Consider the following 18,334-nt stretch of genomic DNA (forward strand, 5'->3'; position numbering starts at 1 on the left):
AATTTTGATTTGGAATTTCAGATTTTAACTTGCTACTAGTAACCATTAACTTCAGCCAAATAAAAGGGAGAGTAGACAGTCAAGACAAAAGAATGTGGAAGATGGATCTTAGAACAGGCTGCAAACTGTCGATTAAGTTAGGGTGTTCTCAAACTCGAGCTTTGAATTGAGCTTGTATTTCCTGGAGTGGCTGTCATCAGAAAGCTTGCTGCTTGATGTTCCAGGTAGCCATTTAGACACTACCACCAGTGCCTTGACTTTTGACCCCAAGGCCTGTCGTACCCAGAGGTTAAAAAATACAGCCTTACACCAGACAGCCTCACCGGTCTCCTGATGTCTCCTTCCTAAGCCACACTTGGAGTTACTGACTTAGATGGTGTAGCAGTTGGTTTCCTACTACCTGCTTTGTCGGACAGAAGGAAGATGCCCCTGTCTGTTAAAAGCAGTTCAAGATGTTTTGAATTCCACACTTTAGGTACTAATAGAAATACTTCTAAATATTAATTCCATAATGCTTTATGTTTTAAATCGTGTTCTTTCCAATATGTGTTAATACAGTAGTTTACCTGTTTATGTTTAGGCAGTTGTAAATTGTAACTGGAGTCATTTCATGTATGTCCCTGTGATCACGTGATCTATTTTCTAATAACTATAAAAAAATTCTTTAAAAGGGAAGTTTGTGTTTTTCTGGTATTCCTTAGGTATAATTTCTTTTTTCCTTAATATTTTAAGAGATGGGGTCTTGCTATGTTGTCCAGGATTGTCTCCAACTGGTGGGCTCAAGCAGATTTTAATTTAATACAATCCTCTTGCCTCAGCACCCCCAGGTAGATGGGACTGGTGCATGCAGTCAAGCCCGCCTCTTAGGCGCTATTTTATTAAGGAACCTAGAGAAAGCATTTCGCTCCTGACTTGTTGCAATCTGATTTTTCCAAATGGTATTAAAAAAAGACTGAAGGGTGAAGGGTGTAACCCAGTGGTAGAGTGTTTGCTTAGCATGTGTGAGCCCCTGGGTTCAATCCCTAGCACCCCAAAAACCCATTTTTTTAAAAATATATCAATGCAATTAGTTTGAAATTTCACATTGAAAGGTGTGAATAGTTTTAAGTTTATCAACACCTTTCCCAAATAGTATTTAGATGCTAATTCATTTGCTAAATGTAAGGAATTCACAGATCTTAGTGATCCATAGATTGTTAAGAAACACTTAGGTTTGTGTTTTATTTTGATTAAAACAAACCAGAAATCCTAGCCCTGATCATTTGTTTTGAGTAGAGATAGATTTATTATATGCAGAGAAATGTCCTTGAACATTTACACATTAGTTAAATTTGTTTTTCTGAACACTGTTGGCTTTTAGTTGAGTGATACACCAGGATAAGGCCTCTAGGGAATTGACTGCCTACAAAGTTAGCTTAGAGATGGGAAACTGTTTTTTCTAGATGAAATAAACTAAACTTGAATCTCTCCCTTCAGTGGTGTTTCTAAAACCATGGTACCGTGTTTTTAGTGAGACTGGGGAATGATATTTCAGAAGTCTAAATTAAGTTTACAAATCAAGAATAGATGTTATGCTATTTAGTTTTTCTTGCCCATTAAGAAAGCATATGGCAAATCTCAATGTGTTAAAAAAGTAATTACCATACATACATTTAAAAGTGTTAATTGGTCAGTCTGATAATGTCTTTTCAAAATATTTAAAAATTTTTTTTTTTCTTCTGGAACTGGAGATTGAACCCAGGGGCTCTCTGCCACTGAGCTATATCCCCAGCACCCTTTCTGCTTTTAATTTTTAATTTTTGTTTTTTTGGTACTGGGGATTGAACCTAGAACTACATTTGCCACTGAGCCACATCCCTAGCTCTTTTTGTGTTTTTATTTCGAGACAGGGTCTCACTAATTTGCCTAGGCTGGCCTCTAACTTTTGATCCTCCTTCCTCAGACTTTGGAGTAGTTGGATTACAGGAGTGTGCCACTGTGCCTGGCTTAAGAGTAATTTTATATGAGCTCTGGGCTGTAAGAAGCACCACTGTTTTTAAGAATCTAGAAATGTTGGGTTGGGGTGGTGGCTCAGTGGCAGAGTGCTTGCCTAGCATGTGTGAGGCACTGGGTTCGATCCTCAGCACCACATGAAAATAAATAAAGGCTTTCTGTCCATCTATAGCTACCAAAATAATTATTTTAAAAAAATGTAGAAATGTGCTTCATTGCAAATTGATTTTTCCCCTTTTTGTGGTACCGGGGGATTGAATCCAGGGGCCTTCTACCACTGAACCATATCCCCAGCTCTTTTTATTTCTCATTTTGAGACAGGATATTGCTGAGTTGCTGAGGCTGGCTTCGAATTTGTGATCCTCCAACCTTAGCTTCCCAAGTGACTGGAATTTTGGGCATGCACCACTGTGCCTGTAGCAAATTGATTTTTGAAAATAAAATAATACTTTGTTGAGTGAAGATATTTGTAATGAAAGTATTATTTCTGTATTACAACCCTGACGGCTTCCCAGCACCTTTGACTGTCTTCAAACGGTGATGTTTTCTCTTTTAGACCTGTCTCTGTGGAAAACTTGTCCTCCGTCCCTTGCGACCATGCCGTAGATACTCGACCTCCAGCAGTTCTGGGTATGTGGTTCGCTTCCTGGAAACCTCGCTTTCTACTGTGTGCTACTAAGTGGTGTGTGTGTTTCTTTGAATATGGGAATAGCTCTTAAAACCTTTTATTAAGGAACACAGTCCTCCCCGCTTACCCATAGTTTCAGTTACCTGTGGTGGTCAGCTGAGATAGCATCTCACATCCTCACAAGGTTGGGCTCAGAAAGTCAGATACTTTGAGCGAAAGAGACCATATTCACGTAACCTCCTTTTTAGTATATTGTTAGGATTCTTCTATTTTATTATTAGTTACTGTTGTCCTCTTACTGTGCCTAATTGATAAACTGAGCTTCATCATAGATACATATGTTTAGAAAAAAAAACAGGATATATAGGTTCATGACTGTCTGCTACTTCAGGCATCCACTGGTGGTCTTGAAATGTGTCTCCCCCGAAAAAGGGAGACTTCTGTACATACACTGAAACGTGGCTGTAATATTTTTGGAATGCCTTCTGGAACATTCTTTGTCTGTAGGTGAACATTTGCTAATGATGTTCCTTTGAGATGGAGGTAGTTGGAAGCATCAGGACAGACCCCCCCCCCCCCCCACCAGGCTGCCTTCCATGCCATAGCCATAGGCTCACACCCTGGGTGCAGCATGTTGTAACATAGGAAAAAATGTGTTAGCTCTGTTAGATATTTTGTCCTCTTATGTTTTTAAAGGGTTTACTTTACTTACACAAGTGCTTAATTAAGGAAGAGGAACTTTAAAAGTTATTAGTTCTTTTTAGGGAAGCCAAAGGAAATAACGTGAACACCTGGAGTTTTAAGTGTTAAAAAGATAGATTGCTTCATTCTTTCTGTCATAGATATTGTCTTTTTTAGATAGCAATAAATAAATGTGATTCTATCGTGAACATGTTACAAATAAATCAGGAAGCTGGGTGTGGCGGCGCTTGCTGGTAATCCCAGGAACTGGGGAGGCTGAGACAGGAGTCACAAGTTTGAGACCAGTCTCAGACATGTAGGGAGACCCTGTCTCAAAAATAAAAGGACTGGGGATGTAGCTCAGTGGTAAACCACCCTTAGGTTCTATTCCCAGGAGCAAAAAAACCCCCAGAACCCAGGAAGAGGTGATGTGTGGCTGCGGTGGTGAATCAGGGATGGAGGAGTCGAGGGCAGAGGTCTGGAGACTCCTTCACTGCAGCAGCGCCGAGGAATAATCTCTGTGTGTTTCCCATTTCTTCACCTAGGTTGACTGCTGGCAAAATCGCTGGAGCTGGCCTTTTGTTTGTTGGTGGTGGTGTTGGTGGTACTATCTTATATGCCAAGTGGGATTCCCACTTCCGAGAAAGTGTAGAGAAAACCATACCTTACTCAGACAGACTCTTTGAGATGGTTCTTGGTTCTGCACCTTATAATGTTCCATTGCCAAAGAAGCCGGTAAGAGTTTTAAACACTATTTCAGTGTGTCACGTGGAATACATTTATAAAGCAAGCTGTTTTCATCTTGAAAATATTGTGTGTGTAATTCAGTGCAGCTGCCAGGTGCATGCTAGTGCTCTTTAGACTGAGGTGATAGCAGTCTGTACAGGTGAGCTCTAGCCTTTGGAGTCCACAGGTGCTCTCCAGCGTGTACCTTGAGGAAGAGTGCTGCGCTTACACACAGGTGAGAGGGGAGCCTGCATGGCAGAGGTGATGGCATGGGTGTGGTGGTCGGGCAGCCCTTATCCATGCAGCTCTCAGGCTCTTACTTGGAACACGAAACGCATAGTGGAAACCGGTCACCATACAGAACCCACTGGTGCGCTCAGCAGCGGATCCTTTCAGACCCTAAAACAAAGTCACAGAATTTTCTGCTACGTGCTGATCAGGTGACAGGAATAATTTCCAGTGTGCTGCATATTCTTTAGAGTTTCACCCCTTTTTACTCACAGTCTTGACTTTTTAAAAAACTCATTTTAAATATTTCTTCATTGAAACACAGTTTCCTGTTTAAATACACACACACACACACACACACACACAAAGCATGGATTTTTGGTGTTTGGTATTAGGCATTTTTATATACTGTGAGCTGGATGTGGCTGATCAATTCTTTCTTAGAAACTGTGTGGACTTCTGTCTCCAGTATCTAGCATGGTCTTGACAAAACCTTAACCAAGATTATATTCGGAAAAACAGATATTCTCTGATTTCCTCCCCATTCCCACCCCAACTCCACTTTTTCAAAATATTCCTGGCTAGTCTTTTCCATCAATTATTCTTTTATAGTAACTTTAAAATGTTCATGACTGAGGGAGACAAGCGTGTGGCTGCGAAGATCAGAATCCTGTGGATTTGCTCTAAAATCCTAGGTCTATTTTAAGCTAAAGCGCCCAGGAGAATACCTGGGGGCAGTTCCAGGAGCATGGGGTCAGGTGAACAGTTGAGAGCAACGCGCTCTTCTTGCTCAACCTGACTTCAGGCATCACTGAAGATGAAAGCCCTCCTCTCTAGATGATTTTGGGCTCTTGTCACTCTGCTTAGCTGTCTGCAGAGTATTGCCACTTGATGGCTGGGTGTGTCTACACTGCACTGCCTCAAGACATACATTCCTCATCATTTTTTTTTCCTTTTTTTTTTTTTTTGATGGTCCTGAGGATTAAACCCAGACCTTGGGTGTGCTAAGCTCTGTCACTGAGCTGCACTCCAGCCCCCTGATTTGCCTTTTTGAACTAAGGATAGTCCCAGGCTATCAGGTTGCTGGATTAGAATTCTCTTCATCACTGCCATGTTCTCTTAAATCTCCTGTCTTGTTTAGTATTCTTTTTCTTGCGTCCCCACTGTCCCCACCCCAATCTGGCCTTTATGACTTTATATCCAAATGATCTTCTGAACTAGACCTGCTGATCTCTCCACACAGTCTTTCCCATCTTCCTCCCAGTCTCCACCTGCTAGATCCTCCTGGAAGAATCTAGGCTGTCCTCATATCGATACCAGAGAGCCTCATAAAATGAGCATTATCACATTTCATGATTCCACTTTTAGGAATGTTCACACGTTTTCTGTTCTTTAACCACAGACTGAGTAAGGAGCACGCAGCCAGGGGTGGTTACCTGTCAGCCAGAGCTGGCCATCCGGGTCCTTCGCTGCTCCGTCAATGGTTCTCGCTAGTGCAGGGACTGCCACGCAGCACCCTGGCAGTCTGGTCTTACTTGCCTTTCCAGTTGTCTGTCTGAGTGGTCCTTGTGTAAGCCCTTAGCTTCACGCCAGTTGGCCTTACAAAAAGGCCCTGGTAAAGTGGTAGTCATACTGCAGGCACTGTCGTAGGAGCCCTGGTTAAAGCGGAGAAACAGAAGTCCCGTGAACCTGCGCCCCTTTCCCCAGGGTATCTTCTACCACAGTGGCTTCATTTCTCTGCTTGCCAACAGTCTTCAAGGCCTCTGTCCTTTGCTGTACAAGCCTACCTGTATCTTCTCTTCATCTAAATTATCATAGTATTAGCGTTTTTATTTTTTAAACGTTTATTCAGCATTTTCTACTATTGTACATTGTTACCAATTTGTTGCTTTCAAAAACTATGCATTTTATTTCATGATAATCCCTGTAGTACCAGCATGATAATTTACTAAAAATCTTGGTAGATATGGAATAGGACTTACCTAAAGAATACATGTTATATTTTTTTGTGGAACTTAATATCCAAAAATGTCATTTCTCTCAGATATATGAATTTCATTCAAATTTCTTTTAAATATGTATATATTTGAGAGAAGTTCTTTTATCATGCACACACACAGCTCTAGTAAGAATTCTAATGGATTCTTTTAGTAGGTAGGGAAGCAGACAAGATGATTTTAGTTTGATCCCCAGTACTGCCAAAAATAAATAAATAAGAAAAATTATTTAAAAATTCATATGGATGAAGTAATGATGTTTAAGACTAGCCAAGAACATTTTGGAAAAGTATGGGGGGTAAGGAGGGGTCAGAGGACACTTTTCCAAATATTGATTTTGATATAGTGCTCCTTTAATAAAATAAGGTTCTGGCACAGCAATAGAAATTAGAGGAGCTGGATGCAGTGGCACACACCCTAATCACAGCTGCTCAGAATTCTGAGGCCGGAGTATTCCAAGTTCGAGGCCAGCCTGAACAACTTAGACTCTGACCCAAAATAAAAAATAAAAATGTGGGCTGGGGATATAGCTCTATTGGTAGAGTACACAAGGCCCTGGGTTCAATCCCTAGCACTGCAAAAAAAAAAAAAAAAAAAAAAAAAAAAAAAAAACGCTTGGGGGTGTGGGTCAGTGGTACAGCACCCCCAGGTTCAATACCAGGTACAGGGAAGTTGGGGAACAATAACAACCCTGGGCAGTGGTACAGCAGCACTTGCCCAGCATGTTTGAGGCCCTGGGTTGGATCCCCAGGATCACAGAAAAACAAACAAACCCTCAGCAGTTGCTGCTCTTTAGTTATGCGGACAAGGATGTTCATTGCTGTGTTGTCTGTAGAGCCAAAATAAAACAGGAAATAATTGAATGTCTGTGAATACAGTAGTAGACCAAATTGGGAGATAGCCTTCCTTTAGGATAGTATGCAACTAAAGATTCCTTGATCTGGAAGAGAATGTCTGGTATTTTTTTAAGTTAAAAAATCAGGTTACATGTTAATTTTTATAATACAACCATATTTTGATTTAAGTAAGTAAAGAAATAAGTGGTTAAGTGGGAGGATAGATTTCAGGCTGCTTTCATTGACTGCCCAAGAGAGCTGGAAGGGAAAGGTTCAGTGGAGAGACAATGTTTTTATATTGTTGAAAACATTTAATTATATATTTGCTTAATTATGGATTTTTAATTATGCATTTGCTTAATTATGGTTTCCATAGAGTTCTTGGTACACTTAGAAAACTTAATTTAAAATTTGATAGTAATGAGACTCAAGACATTTAAACCTACAGTTACCTAAATTCACAATTTTAACTACTATCTTTGACTCTGAAATGTGCCATTTTGGCCCAGAGCTTGTTGCTGAGTTTCTGTTTTCTGTAGCTTTAACCCGGTGCCCCTTTAGACATTTTTACATCAAGTAATTCAAATTCCAAAACAAATTCAATACCTTCAACTTTTGTACTTTGCATCCTTGTCCCAGATAGAACTGAAAGAGCTCAATAAACCCTTTCTCCATACTTATTTACTAATACCAACCTCTCCTGCTATTTTTGGCTCTAAAATATTTAAAAATTTTTTTTTCTTATAATAAAAATAATACCTAACAAAAGCTGGAAAATACAGAAAAGCTGCAAGAAATATGATCACTCATGATTTTACTCTGCAGTACATACACTACTGTGAGTTTCTGCTACTCTTTATTTTTCTAAATGTAAAGTTTTATAGGTGGTTTATTTTTTTCACTTATTAAAATATGATATAAATGATTTCTTTAAAATTTAGCATTATATAACTTTTTTTCAGTCTTGCCATTTGGTCCTCAAACTATTTTAAATGGTGACAAAATATTTACTTTTCTTACATTTTAACTGTCACCGGTTATATTCAATATCACATCATTTTAAAAACATTATTATAAAAGTTATTTTAACCAGTTATTTATTATTTTAACCAGTTATTTTCACCAGTTATTAATAGTTATTTTAACTATTTTAAAATGAATAGTTTACATTGGGCTACAATTAGCATTTATATTAAAAAATGATGACCATTTCCATGCTTAAAAACCTCCAAGATGGAACAACAGGGACCTGATTTAACTCTCCTGTTTGAAAAATATATAAAACTGGACAAAATATAAATAAACTAATTATAACATATATAAAGCATTTTTTTTGGTTCATCCCCAGCCCTTCTTTTTTTTTTTTTTTTTTTTTTAGTATTTTTAATTGTCAATGCACAAGTAAAATTGTTTATTTTACTTATTTATATGTGGTGCTGAGATCTGAACCCAGTGCCTCACACATGCTAGGCAAGCGCTCTACAACTGAGCTACAACTCCAGCCCTACAGCCCTTTTATATATTTTATTTAGAGACAGGGTCTTGCTGAGTTGCTTAGGTCCTTGCTAAATTGCTGAGGCTACCTTTGATCTTGTGATCCTCCTGCCTCAGCTTCCCAAGCTGCTGGGATTACAGGCATGTGCCACAGTGCCTGGCATAAAGCACTTTTGTGTTTTATATAAAACACATTTTCAAACTCTGACCACCAACAGTATAGTTGTGCCAGAAGGAAATTGGAGGTGATCTCTAGGACCGTCTGCCCTTGGTGCCTGCGGAGTGTCTGCAGACTAGCACAGGAGGATAGACCCAAGCAAAATCTGGTGGCCCAGAAGGTAGAGCAGGTGGAGCTGTGTCCAGGGAGGTCAGGGTGACTGCAGCTTAGAGAGTGGAGCACTAGACAGGACAGAGCCACCAGGAGAGTGAGCCGGATACCTGCTGAGAAGCCTGTGAACGTTCAGCAAGCATTCAGCAGGCTGCTGCTCAGTACGCATGGAGGGAAGCGGTCGCTGGCCCAGGAAAGAATTGTCGAATTGTCGTAGGAAGCGCCAGGTCCCAGTGGCTTCACTGCGACCTCAGCCAGGCTGGTTTTGGAGGTTCCAGTCCATGACCAGTTGGGCCTGTGGCTTCTGAGCCTGAGATGAAGGAGTGTGTGATAGCAGAGCAGCTCGCCTCATGGCGGGGATGGCAGGGAAGAGGATGAGGTGGAGAGGCAAGTGAAAACCACTGGTGTGTCTTGACATTAGTTTGCTTGTTACAGTGAGTGTGTGTTTTGTAATTTCAAAAGCAACTTTTTTTCTTTGCAGCATTGGGGCAAAAATGACATTTTAAATGAAAACAAAATGGCTATATTTCTAGTTGATAAAAACAGATATATGTGTAGTGATGCGATTCAGGACTACTTCTGTTAAGTAGTCATCTTGGGAATGTACAAGACTCATTGCCAGAAAGTAGGACAACATAGGTGGTCAATAAAAACATTACTTACTCAGTAATTTTCCCTAGCAAGTCTTCTGCAGTCCTCTTAATGAACAGTGCCTTAAACTGAAGTTGGGCAATAACTGTGAGAGGAGAGCAGGCCTCGCTTACAAGTCAGCCACACACCTTTGTGTGTAGTCTCAGGACTCCTAGAGAACAAAGAAATGGCCAATTTTAATTTTTATTCCATGCCTCTAATGGGTCGTTTATTTCTGAGGGGTGTGCGCACAAGACACCATGTTGCGATTCAGGACGGGAGTGGGAGTATCTTGGTGCCGTGTCTGTGGAAGCAGTGGTGTGTGGGAGGGAGGCCAAGTGGACCCATCAGCTCTCAGAAGCTGCCTTAGGTGTTGCTAAAATACAGGCTAGGGATGATGGCTCCTCTTAGTGTGGTTAATAAAGCATACACTGCAAATGTTGGTAACTTTATTTTAAAGGCCTGGAAGATTTGACTTTAAATATTACTCTGTGCTACCATTTTTTAAAACAGTATTACATCTTAACTGTGTAATGTTTTCATTTTCAAGATTCAGTCCGGCCCTCTAAAACTCTCTAGTGTGTCAGAGGTCATGGAAGAATCCAGACAGCCTGCCTCACGGCTCCAGAAGCAGAAGGAAGACACTCCAACCTCAGCAGCAGGTACTCATGTTACAACTTCCTCTGAATCCATAGGTTAGGAGGAATTTCAGTGCTTTCGGACCTAGAGGCAGGAGGAGGGCCCTGCCCGGAAGGACTCAGGGCCCCAGCTCACATCCTGGGAAGCAGTGTTCACACCTGTCCTTTTGGTGGGGCACAAAATTGGGTGTGACTGTGAACAACTGTTGAGCAATAATTGTCTACAGTGACTTTATTTTTCCTTTTTCCTTTCTCCCTCTGACTCCTATTTTTTCCCTGTTTGGATTTTAAGATTTATTCTCTCTTCCTATCTCCTCTTTCTTCCTCACACATTTAAATCCTATCTTCTTTCTTAATGATTAAAGTGTTGTTTTTTTGTTTTTATTTTGGTCCTGGGGATTGAACCTAGGGTCAGTCAACCACTGAGCCATATCCCAGCCCTTTTTATTTTTTATTTTGAGACAGGGTCTCACTAGCTTGCGTAGGGCCTTCTAAGTTGTTGAGGCTGACTTTGAACTTGCAGTCCTCCTGAGCCACTGGGATTAAAGGCAGGCACCACTGTGCCTGCTGTGAAAGTGTTTTGTATAATCCCTGCAGATACTTCTTGCCTTCAGCGTTTACCAGTAATCCTGTCTTAGCATACAGGCTGGTGATTGTTCAGCACACTTTTGAACTTCTTGTTTCTCTTTGGTCACTCCTGTCCATGACTGGTCACTTGACTTCCATTCCCAAACATTCACTGAGCGCCTGTTGCGTGTCAGACATTCTTCTACGTACTAGGGTCATAGCAGTGAACACAGCAGTTCAGAATTTCTGCTGGTATTTCGGTGGGATGAGGGGGGAGATCATGGGAAACTACACAAGTAGAATGTATCGAATGTCATGATGCTGGGAGGGAGTGTTGCCATTTTAAATGGAGTGGGTAAGGAGGCCTGACCTGGAGTTGTCAGTGTCCTTGAGCAGAGACTAGGAGTGAAGGGAGGCTGGTGGGGAAGGCAGCCCTGCAGCAGGATTCCTTAACGCCAGGGCCCAACATCTCAGGGAGGAGCAGCTGAGGCCGGAGTGGAGTGAGAAGGGAGAGCAGCCCACATAGGCCAAGGGCGGAGGGCCCTGGGGTGGCCTGGAGCCTCCCTGTGCAGCTTGTTTCCTATGCTGAGTGCGGGGAGGCGCTGGAGCTGCCCAGCCAGGGAGTGACATCCGACTGTGAATAGGGCCTCGCTGGCTGTTTGAGCAGATAAGGGGCCCGGGGCAGAAGCGTGGAGACCAGTTAAAGGGGTGTGTCTCCTAAGTGAGCTTTCCCCCATTTCATTTCTACAGTACATATTTTTCTCTTTGTTTATAAATTTTCAGGCCCTTGATTTCTTAACCTTCCTTTTTTAAAAATGTCATTTCTGGTGTGATTTTTTGTTTTAGACTAAGTTCTTTTTCTCTCACAGACCTACTGTCCACTGGAATGTTCCTTCTTTGTGTTTAAAACTGCCATCTTGTTCTTGCTCACACCTCTTCCTTTATCTCTGCCACTCTTCGGCGCCATCTCACATGCTCTGGTTCATGCTTTCCTGTCTTTCACTGCAGGTGTTCTTTCCCTGTTACTCTTTCTCCACGTTGTATAGCCCTGGTGTCCTCTCCTGTGTGTGAGGGTCAGCACTGTCACGCCAAGTCTTGCACCAGAGTAAGGGGGGAATACAGATGGATGCTGGCAAGACGTCCCTTTTGTGTTCCTGCCCTTTCTCAATTGTGTGTGTGTGTGTGTGACTCACATGTGGCAGTAAGATGTGTTGTGTTTTAAGGAGGCAGATGCGAAATGAGCAGTAATGGTATATAGTTTTCTATGATACCATGAATAATATATATTTATAGCATCTACAGAGGCAGCTCAAATTATTTCTGCAGCAGGTGATACTCTTTCCGTCCCAGCCCCTGCAGTTCAGCATGAGGAATCTGTAAAAACTGATCGCCCTGAAATTGGTGAAGGAAAACCCACACCTGAAACCTCAGGTAGTTTAATTATTTATATTTCTTGTATTGTAGATGGTATGCTTATCAGAACTACTTAACGCCCAGGCAACACCTAGACACTCTGTAAATATACATTTATACTGCTTTTAAGTCTTCAGATTTGCTTACGAAATTTTCAGAGTTTGTAAGTCCAAATAAATCTTTGAAAATAAAGAAGTGAGCAGCGGAGCTCTTATTTCTCCATCTTGGAACCGCTAAGATGGTGATGTGGTCTTAGAATTCTTAGCAGCAGCATGCTGTGCTGGACTGAGAGGTTGTGTCCCTGTTAGCCGTTGTGTGCAATCTGTCTGAAACCTGATCTCCTCTTATTTACTTCTGCTGCAAGAGGAAGCACCCTCATCCTCTGTAAGGGAGCGACCACCCGAAGAAGTCGCCGCTCGCCTGGCTCAGCAGGAAGAGCAGGAGCAAGTTGAGATTGAGTGTATGTAGAGCGACAGCCTCTGGGACCCCGGGTCGCCTCCTTGTGCCGCAAGTGTCAGCACCGGCTGGCCGTCACTCCCCAGCTGTGCTTCCATCTGCTTCTTTAGTCCATTGCTCTCTCCTCCCATGCCTGTTCATCGTTTGTGCTCCTCTGAGCTGCTTTCACCCAGGTGGTGGAACTCAGTGCGTGCACTTGCTCGTTTGTTTTGATTGTTAGTGCCGAAGGTCCTTTTGTTTTCAGTACTGGGGATTGAACCTCAGGGGCACCTTATCACTGAGCTGCATCTCCAACCTTTTTTATTTATTTTGAATAAATAAAAACGGAGTCTTGCAGAGTTGCCCAGGCTGACTTAGAACTTGGGATCCCACCACCTCAGCCTCCTGGGCAGCAGGGACTATAGGCCTGTGCCTCCATGTCCAGCCCTGAGGATTCTTTATACTCTGGGGAATAGAAGTTGATCATTTATTTTTAGCAGGTTAAACTCGTAAATTTATTTGTCATCCAGCCTCTGGACTCACTGTTCACACTGCCTTCTGGGTGGGCCAGTACTGAGAATTGAACTGAAGGGTGCTGTACCACTGAGCTACATCCCCAGCTCTTTTTTTTAAACAGGAGGATAAATTATTTTAATAGATTGTCATAACCACAAGGGTAAATACCAGCTTACCATGTATCTTTGTTCAATGTTTTTATTAGTGCATTATAGCAGGGTTCATTTTGACATCATACGTGCATGGAATCATGCTCCACTGAAGTCCCTGGTTGCTGCTGCTCCCCTCCTCCTCCCTCACCTGCTCCCCTTCCCTGGTTTCCTGGTCTTCCTTCTTCTACTTCTTGTTGTTTTTAATTGGTGCTTTACAGATAAATGTAAAGGTGAAATTCACCGTGGTGTGTTCATGTATGTATGTAGCATAATTTGCTCAGTTTCATTCTGCAGTTCCTCCCTTTTCTCCTCCCTCTTCTCTTTCCTACTCCTGCCCCTTCAGTCTCCTTCCTCTGCTTCACTTTTCTCACCTCTGTTTTCTTGAGATCTGCCCCGCTGCCTGTTTCCCCCTTATTTTGCTCTAGCTTCTGCCTATAAGAAAAATGAGTCAACTTTTGACTGAGTCTGGCTTATTTCACTCAGCATGATGTTCTTTAGTTTCATCCATTTACCAGCAGGTATCAGAATATCATTCTTCATGACTGAGTGAAACTCCTTTGTGTATATATACCACATTTTCTTTATCATCTGTTGATGGACTTGTTCCATTTGCTGTTGTGAATTGCACTGCTGTAAACATTGATGTGACCGTATCATTATAGTACCCTGATTTTAGCCCAGTGTTTTGAGAAATCTCCTATACTGCTTTCCAAAGTGGTTGTACTGATCTGCAGTCCTACCAACAATGCACCTTTTTCCACATGACCTTGCCGGCATTTATTATTATTTGTATTCTTGATGACTGCCTCTCTAACTGGGTGAGATGAAATTTCAGTGTAGTTTTGATTTGCATTTCCCTGATTGCTAGAGATGAACAGTTTTTCTGTTTGTTAGGCATTTATATTTCTTCTTTTGAGAAATATGTTTCTTTTGTTCATTTCTTTATTTTTTTTTTTTGTAATAAGTTTTTTGAGTTCTTCGCATATTCTGAATATTAATCCTCTGTTGGAGGAGCAGCTGGCAAAGATTTTCTCCCATTCTATAGGCTCTCTCTTCCTGCTCTTGTTTCCCTTGCAGTGCAGAAGCCTTTTAATTTGATGCCATCCCACTTACTGATTCTTGGTTTGATTTCTTGAGCTTAGGGGCTTGCTGAAGAGCAAGCAGCAGCGCCAGTGTATTGGAGTGTTGACTGCACATTTTCTTCTAGCATTTGCAGTTTCTGGTCTAAATCCTAGGTCTCTGATCCACTTTGGTTTGATTTCTGTGCAGTACGAGAAATAGAAATGCAGTTTCATTCTTCTACGTACGATAATCTGGTTTCCCCAGCACCACTTGTTTAAAAGGCTGTCCTTCTCCAGCGTATGTTCTTGATCCTTTGTCAAGGATCAGGTGGCTGCAAGGTTGTGGGTTTGTCTCTCTCTTCTGTTCCCTTGGTCTCCAGGTCTGTTTGGTGCAGTACCATGCTGCTTTTGTTACTGTAGCTCTGTAGTATACTTTGAGATCAGGTATTGTGATGTCTTCGTGTTGCTCTTTTTGCTCTGTATTACTTTGGTTGTTCTGAGTCTTTTATTCTTCTAAATGAAATTTAGGACTCTTTTTCTATTTCTGTGAAGAGCATTTGGTATTTTGATGGAAGTACACTGAATCTGTATAACTCTTTTAAAGGTGGTATGGCCATTTTGACAATATTAATTCTGCCTACCCAAGAACATGGGAGGTCTTTCAGTCTTCTAAGGTCTTCTTTAGTTTCTTTTTTGAATGCTCTTCATTGTTAAATTTTGAGAAACTTTGGTAAATTGCCGAGGCTGACTTTAAACTTGTGATCCTCCTGCCTCAGCCTCCTGAGTCCCTGGTACTATAGGTGTGTGCCTCTGCGCCTGGTTCACTCTGTCACTCTCAGGTCTGACACTGATGAGACATGGGGTGTTCTGCATGTCTCTGGCTTTTAACTTAATTAAAAATTGTTTTAATTCTATGTTGTTCTTGAGAGTGTTTAAAAAGGTAAGAGCTACCTAAGATGTGTTTCCTGGCTGTTCAGAGCTGCCCCATGGGTGTCCGTGGAGACTGGAGTGTGCAGCTCTCTCTGTGCTGAAGAGAGAAGGGTTTTCCGCTCTGAGGGCAGCTGCCGGAGTGTCTTGGTTCTGCAGGCAGCACCACTGTTCGTCCCTTTCTGCCTACCTCTCTGCTGTGGTGCTGGTTCCGCCGGCTCTGGAGGGTGCAGGGGAAGCATGGGGAGGGAGAGGGCCTTACTTGGGTACAGGTTTGGGTTTAGGTTGTTTCTTTTGCATTCTTCTGAGCTCTCGGCCGTGACACGGATAGTTAAGGACATGACATAAATTGCTTTTCAATAAGTGAAATGTTTCAGCACTTTTCCCCCCACTTGGCTGAGAGTTTTAAAATTCACGGTTCTTCAGTTCTTGGTTTTCTCCCTGTATCACGTGGGCATCTCGACTCAAGATGTCTTCTGCTTTATCTTCTCCTTTATTATTATTATTATTATTTTTGGTCCAGTCTTTCCTACCTTCTGTTTTTGGGCAAAGTGAAAGCACTTCAGATCTTGACCCTCAGCTGCCTCCCAGCCTTGCTTGTGCTCCGTGCTCCTGCCTCTGCAGGGGCTCTGGCTGGTGAGCCTGGATGCCCACCTGGAGCCCCGCCAGCCGCCTTTCCTTCACCTTGCCCCGGAGCCTCTCCACCTGCGGAGGCCCCGCTCCGGCCGCTGGGCTCCTGCTCCCACCTATGTTCACGTCCTCTGCCGAGCAGCTGTGCTCTGGTCCTCTCTGCTGGCTCTTGTTATGGAGGTGGTCTTCTCATCACCTTCCTCCTTCCCAAGGCTGTGTCCCATTCAGTACTGGATCATCCCTTTACTTTTGGAGTATGAATCTTGAAGTTTCTCTGGTATCCTCGAGGCAGCATATACCGATGTGACCTTATGTAGGTGGCAGCCCTTCAGTGTTGCTGTCTGCTGTTTCTTGCGTCCTTTTGCAGAAAGTTGCTGTCCATTGCAACCTGCCTTTTGTTTTTTGTTGTTGTTTTTGGTTTGCATATACATATGTATATATGCACCCCACACCCCGCCGCCCCCCACACACTTTTTTTATTCTCCTATTTCTTTCATCTTGAATCCTGGCAGTATTATCCCTGGATTTTCCTTGCTAAGGGATTGGAAATGGGCACCTCTTTCCCAGTGAGTCTATATAGTTATTTAAAATGAGGATCGCTGGTGGTGATGTTGATTAATGGCCTTTATAAATGTGTTATTTCCTCTTTATTTACATTTGCAAAGTGTTAGCTTTGTTTAAGCAAATTTTTTTCTTTAAAAAATCCCCAGTTTTGCTTTGAAAAACTCACATATTCATAAAAATAAAAATAGGGTAATAAATCCTGATTAATCATCCAGATTAAATCATTATCAGTATTTCACTGGACATATTTTTGGTACTAGGGATTGAACTTGGGGGTGCTGTTCCTCTGAGCAACACTTCTGGCCCTTTCCATGTTTACATTTTGAGACAGGGTCTTGCTGAATTGCTCTGGTTGGCCTCAGACTTGTGATTCTCCTGCCTCAGGATTGCAGGTAGCTGGGATCACACCACCACGGGTGCCTAGTTTACCATACTTTTTAAGTGAACTTTGAACCTAGAATTTGGGTCCTGCGTATATTTTATTTTGTTTTTACATGTTTTGGGGAGTACAACGGAAGACTTTGTAGGGAAAGAGGGAATATTTAAAGTCATTAACAGGAAAGGACTCATTTCTAACGGATCTCTTTTTCTCCAGCTCTAGCCAGGAACTTAGAAGAGGCTCTGAGCCACACTGCTTCCGTCGCTCTGCAGGCTGTAGCGGCTCAGAACGCTGCCGTCCAGGCTGTGAACGCACACGCCACCACCCTAAAGGCAGCCATGGACAGCGCTGAGGTGAGCAGGAGGGTCAGCGGGGACACTGAGTTCTGGACTTTCTCTTGTGAGCAGGCACGGTCTGGAAAGATAGTCTTTAAAAACAAACGTAGAAGAGCTTTTACATTTTTAAGTCAATTTTATGTATGGTGCTTTATTTTTATCTCATAATACTGATATGGTCAGGTTCAGATTTGCTTTGAGACTTCTGCTTGGTGCTTGGTGCTGGGTAGTGAACCCAGGGGTGTCCTACCACTAAGCTTCATCCCCACATCCCTTTATTTTTTTTTTTTGGAGATTGGGTCTCTCTAGGTTGCCAGGCTGTACTTGAACTTGCCTCAGAGTCATTAGGATTATAGGCTTGTACCACCACACCTAGCTTGCTTTTATATCTTAATAGCACTTGAACAATGTTACTTCTTTTGCTTTAAAATTGCCATCCATCTCTTTAAACAAATTTTTTTTCAGGATACTTTTAGATTGACATTCAATTTTAAAAAAATAATGGAGTATGTACCTCAAACACCTCTTGAATGTTTATGCTGATTATTTAACTTGCACTAAGCACTTCAGAGAATAAAGCAGTAAGCTGTAAGCCTTAGCTGGACATGGTGGCACACACCTATAATCCCAGGGGCCCAGGAGACTGAGGCAGGAGGGTCACAAGTTCGAGGCCAGCCTCAGCATGTTAGTGCAACCCTGTCTCAAAGTAAAAAATAAAAAAGAAGCCTGAGATGTAGCTCAGTGGTCACTTGCCCCTACATTCAATTCCTAATACCACCCCCCAAAAGAAAAAAACCCTATAAATCTCAAGGGTGAAGATCATGCATGATGTGTAAAGTCACATTGCCACCATAACTGTGTGGATATTTAAACATTTAAGCATGCTTTACATTGTTTCAGTGATATGTACCTCCAGTGAGTTAAAAAAACAATTTAAAAAGAAGAAGAAGAAGAACCAGCTGGAACCTTTAAATGCTTATTACCACTTTGGTGTAAGGTGACATCGGATGGTGTTTCTTCTTTCCAGTAGTGCATGTGGTTTAGACAGCATAAAAATCTGTTACAATCAAGATTTTACTACTAAAGGACTTCTTTTAGTAGCAATTTACTAAGATTAGTGAGTGTTATCTGTTACAAAACAACCAAAAAAATGTATGGCCACTTTTTTCCCTAAATA

The 18,334-nt window shown here is 42.0% G+C and overlaps 1 protein-coding gene across 12 annotated transcripts in view; it reads left to right on the forward strand.

Moving 5' to 3' along the window:
• The window catches only part of IMMT (inner membrane mitochondrial protein), a gene marked incomplete at its 3' end in the record, with an annotated part of 47,186 nt that overhangs the window by 14,696 nt on the left and 14,156 nt on the right, over positions 1 to 18,334 (forward strand). For 3 of the 12 annotated variants that reach the window (XR_013759359.1, XM_079111255.1, XM_079111254.1), the window contains exons 2-7: positions 2,549 to 2,622; positions 3,847 to 4,036; positions 10,091 to 10,202; positions 12,039 to 12,176; positions 12,523 to 12,618; positions 17,039 to 17,175. Coding sequence is in view for 11 of the 12 variants with exons in the window: in XM_079111255.1 (XP_078967381.1) it covers positions 2,549 to 2,622; positions 3,847 to 4,036; positions 10,091 to 10,202; positions 12,039 to 12,176; positions 12,523 to 12,618; positions 17,039 to 17,175 (747 nt within the window). Of the gene's footprint in view, positions 1 to 2,548; positions 2,623 to 3,846; positions 4,037 to 10,090; positions 10,203 to 12,038; positions 12,177 to 12,522; positions 12,627 to 17,038; positions 17,176 to 18,334 lie in introns of those variants that run through there. The other 9 variants (XM_079111257.1, XM_079111258.1, XM_079111259.1 and 6 more) reach the window with 9 other exon arrangements.

Source organism: Sciurus vulgaris, assembly GCF_902686455.1.
Source record: "Sciurus vulgaris genome assembly, chromosome: 14".
Taxonomy (NCBI): Eukaryota; Metazoa; Chordata; class Mammalia; order Rodentia; family Sciuridae; genus Sciurus; species Sciurus vulgaris.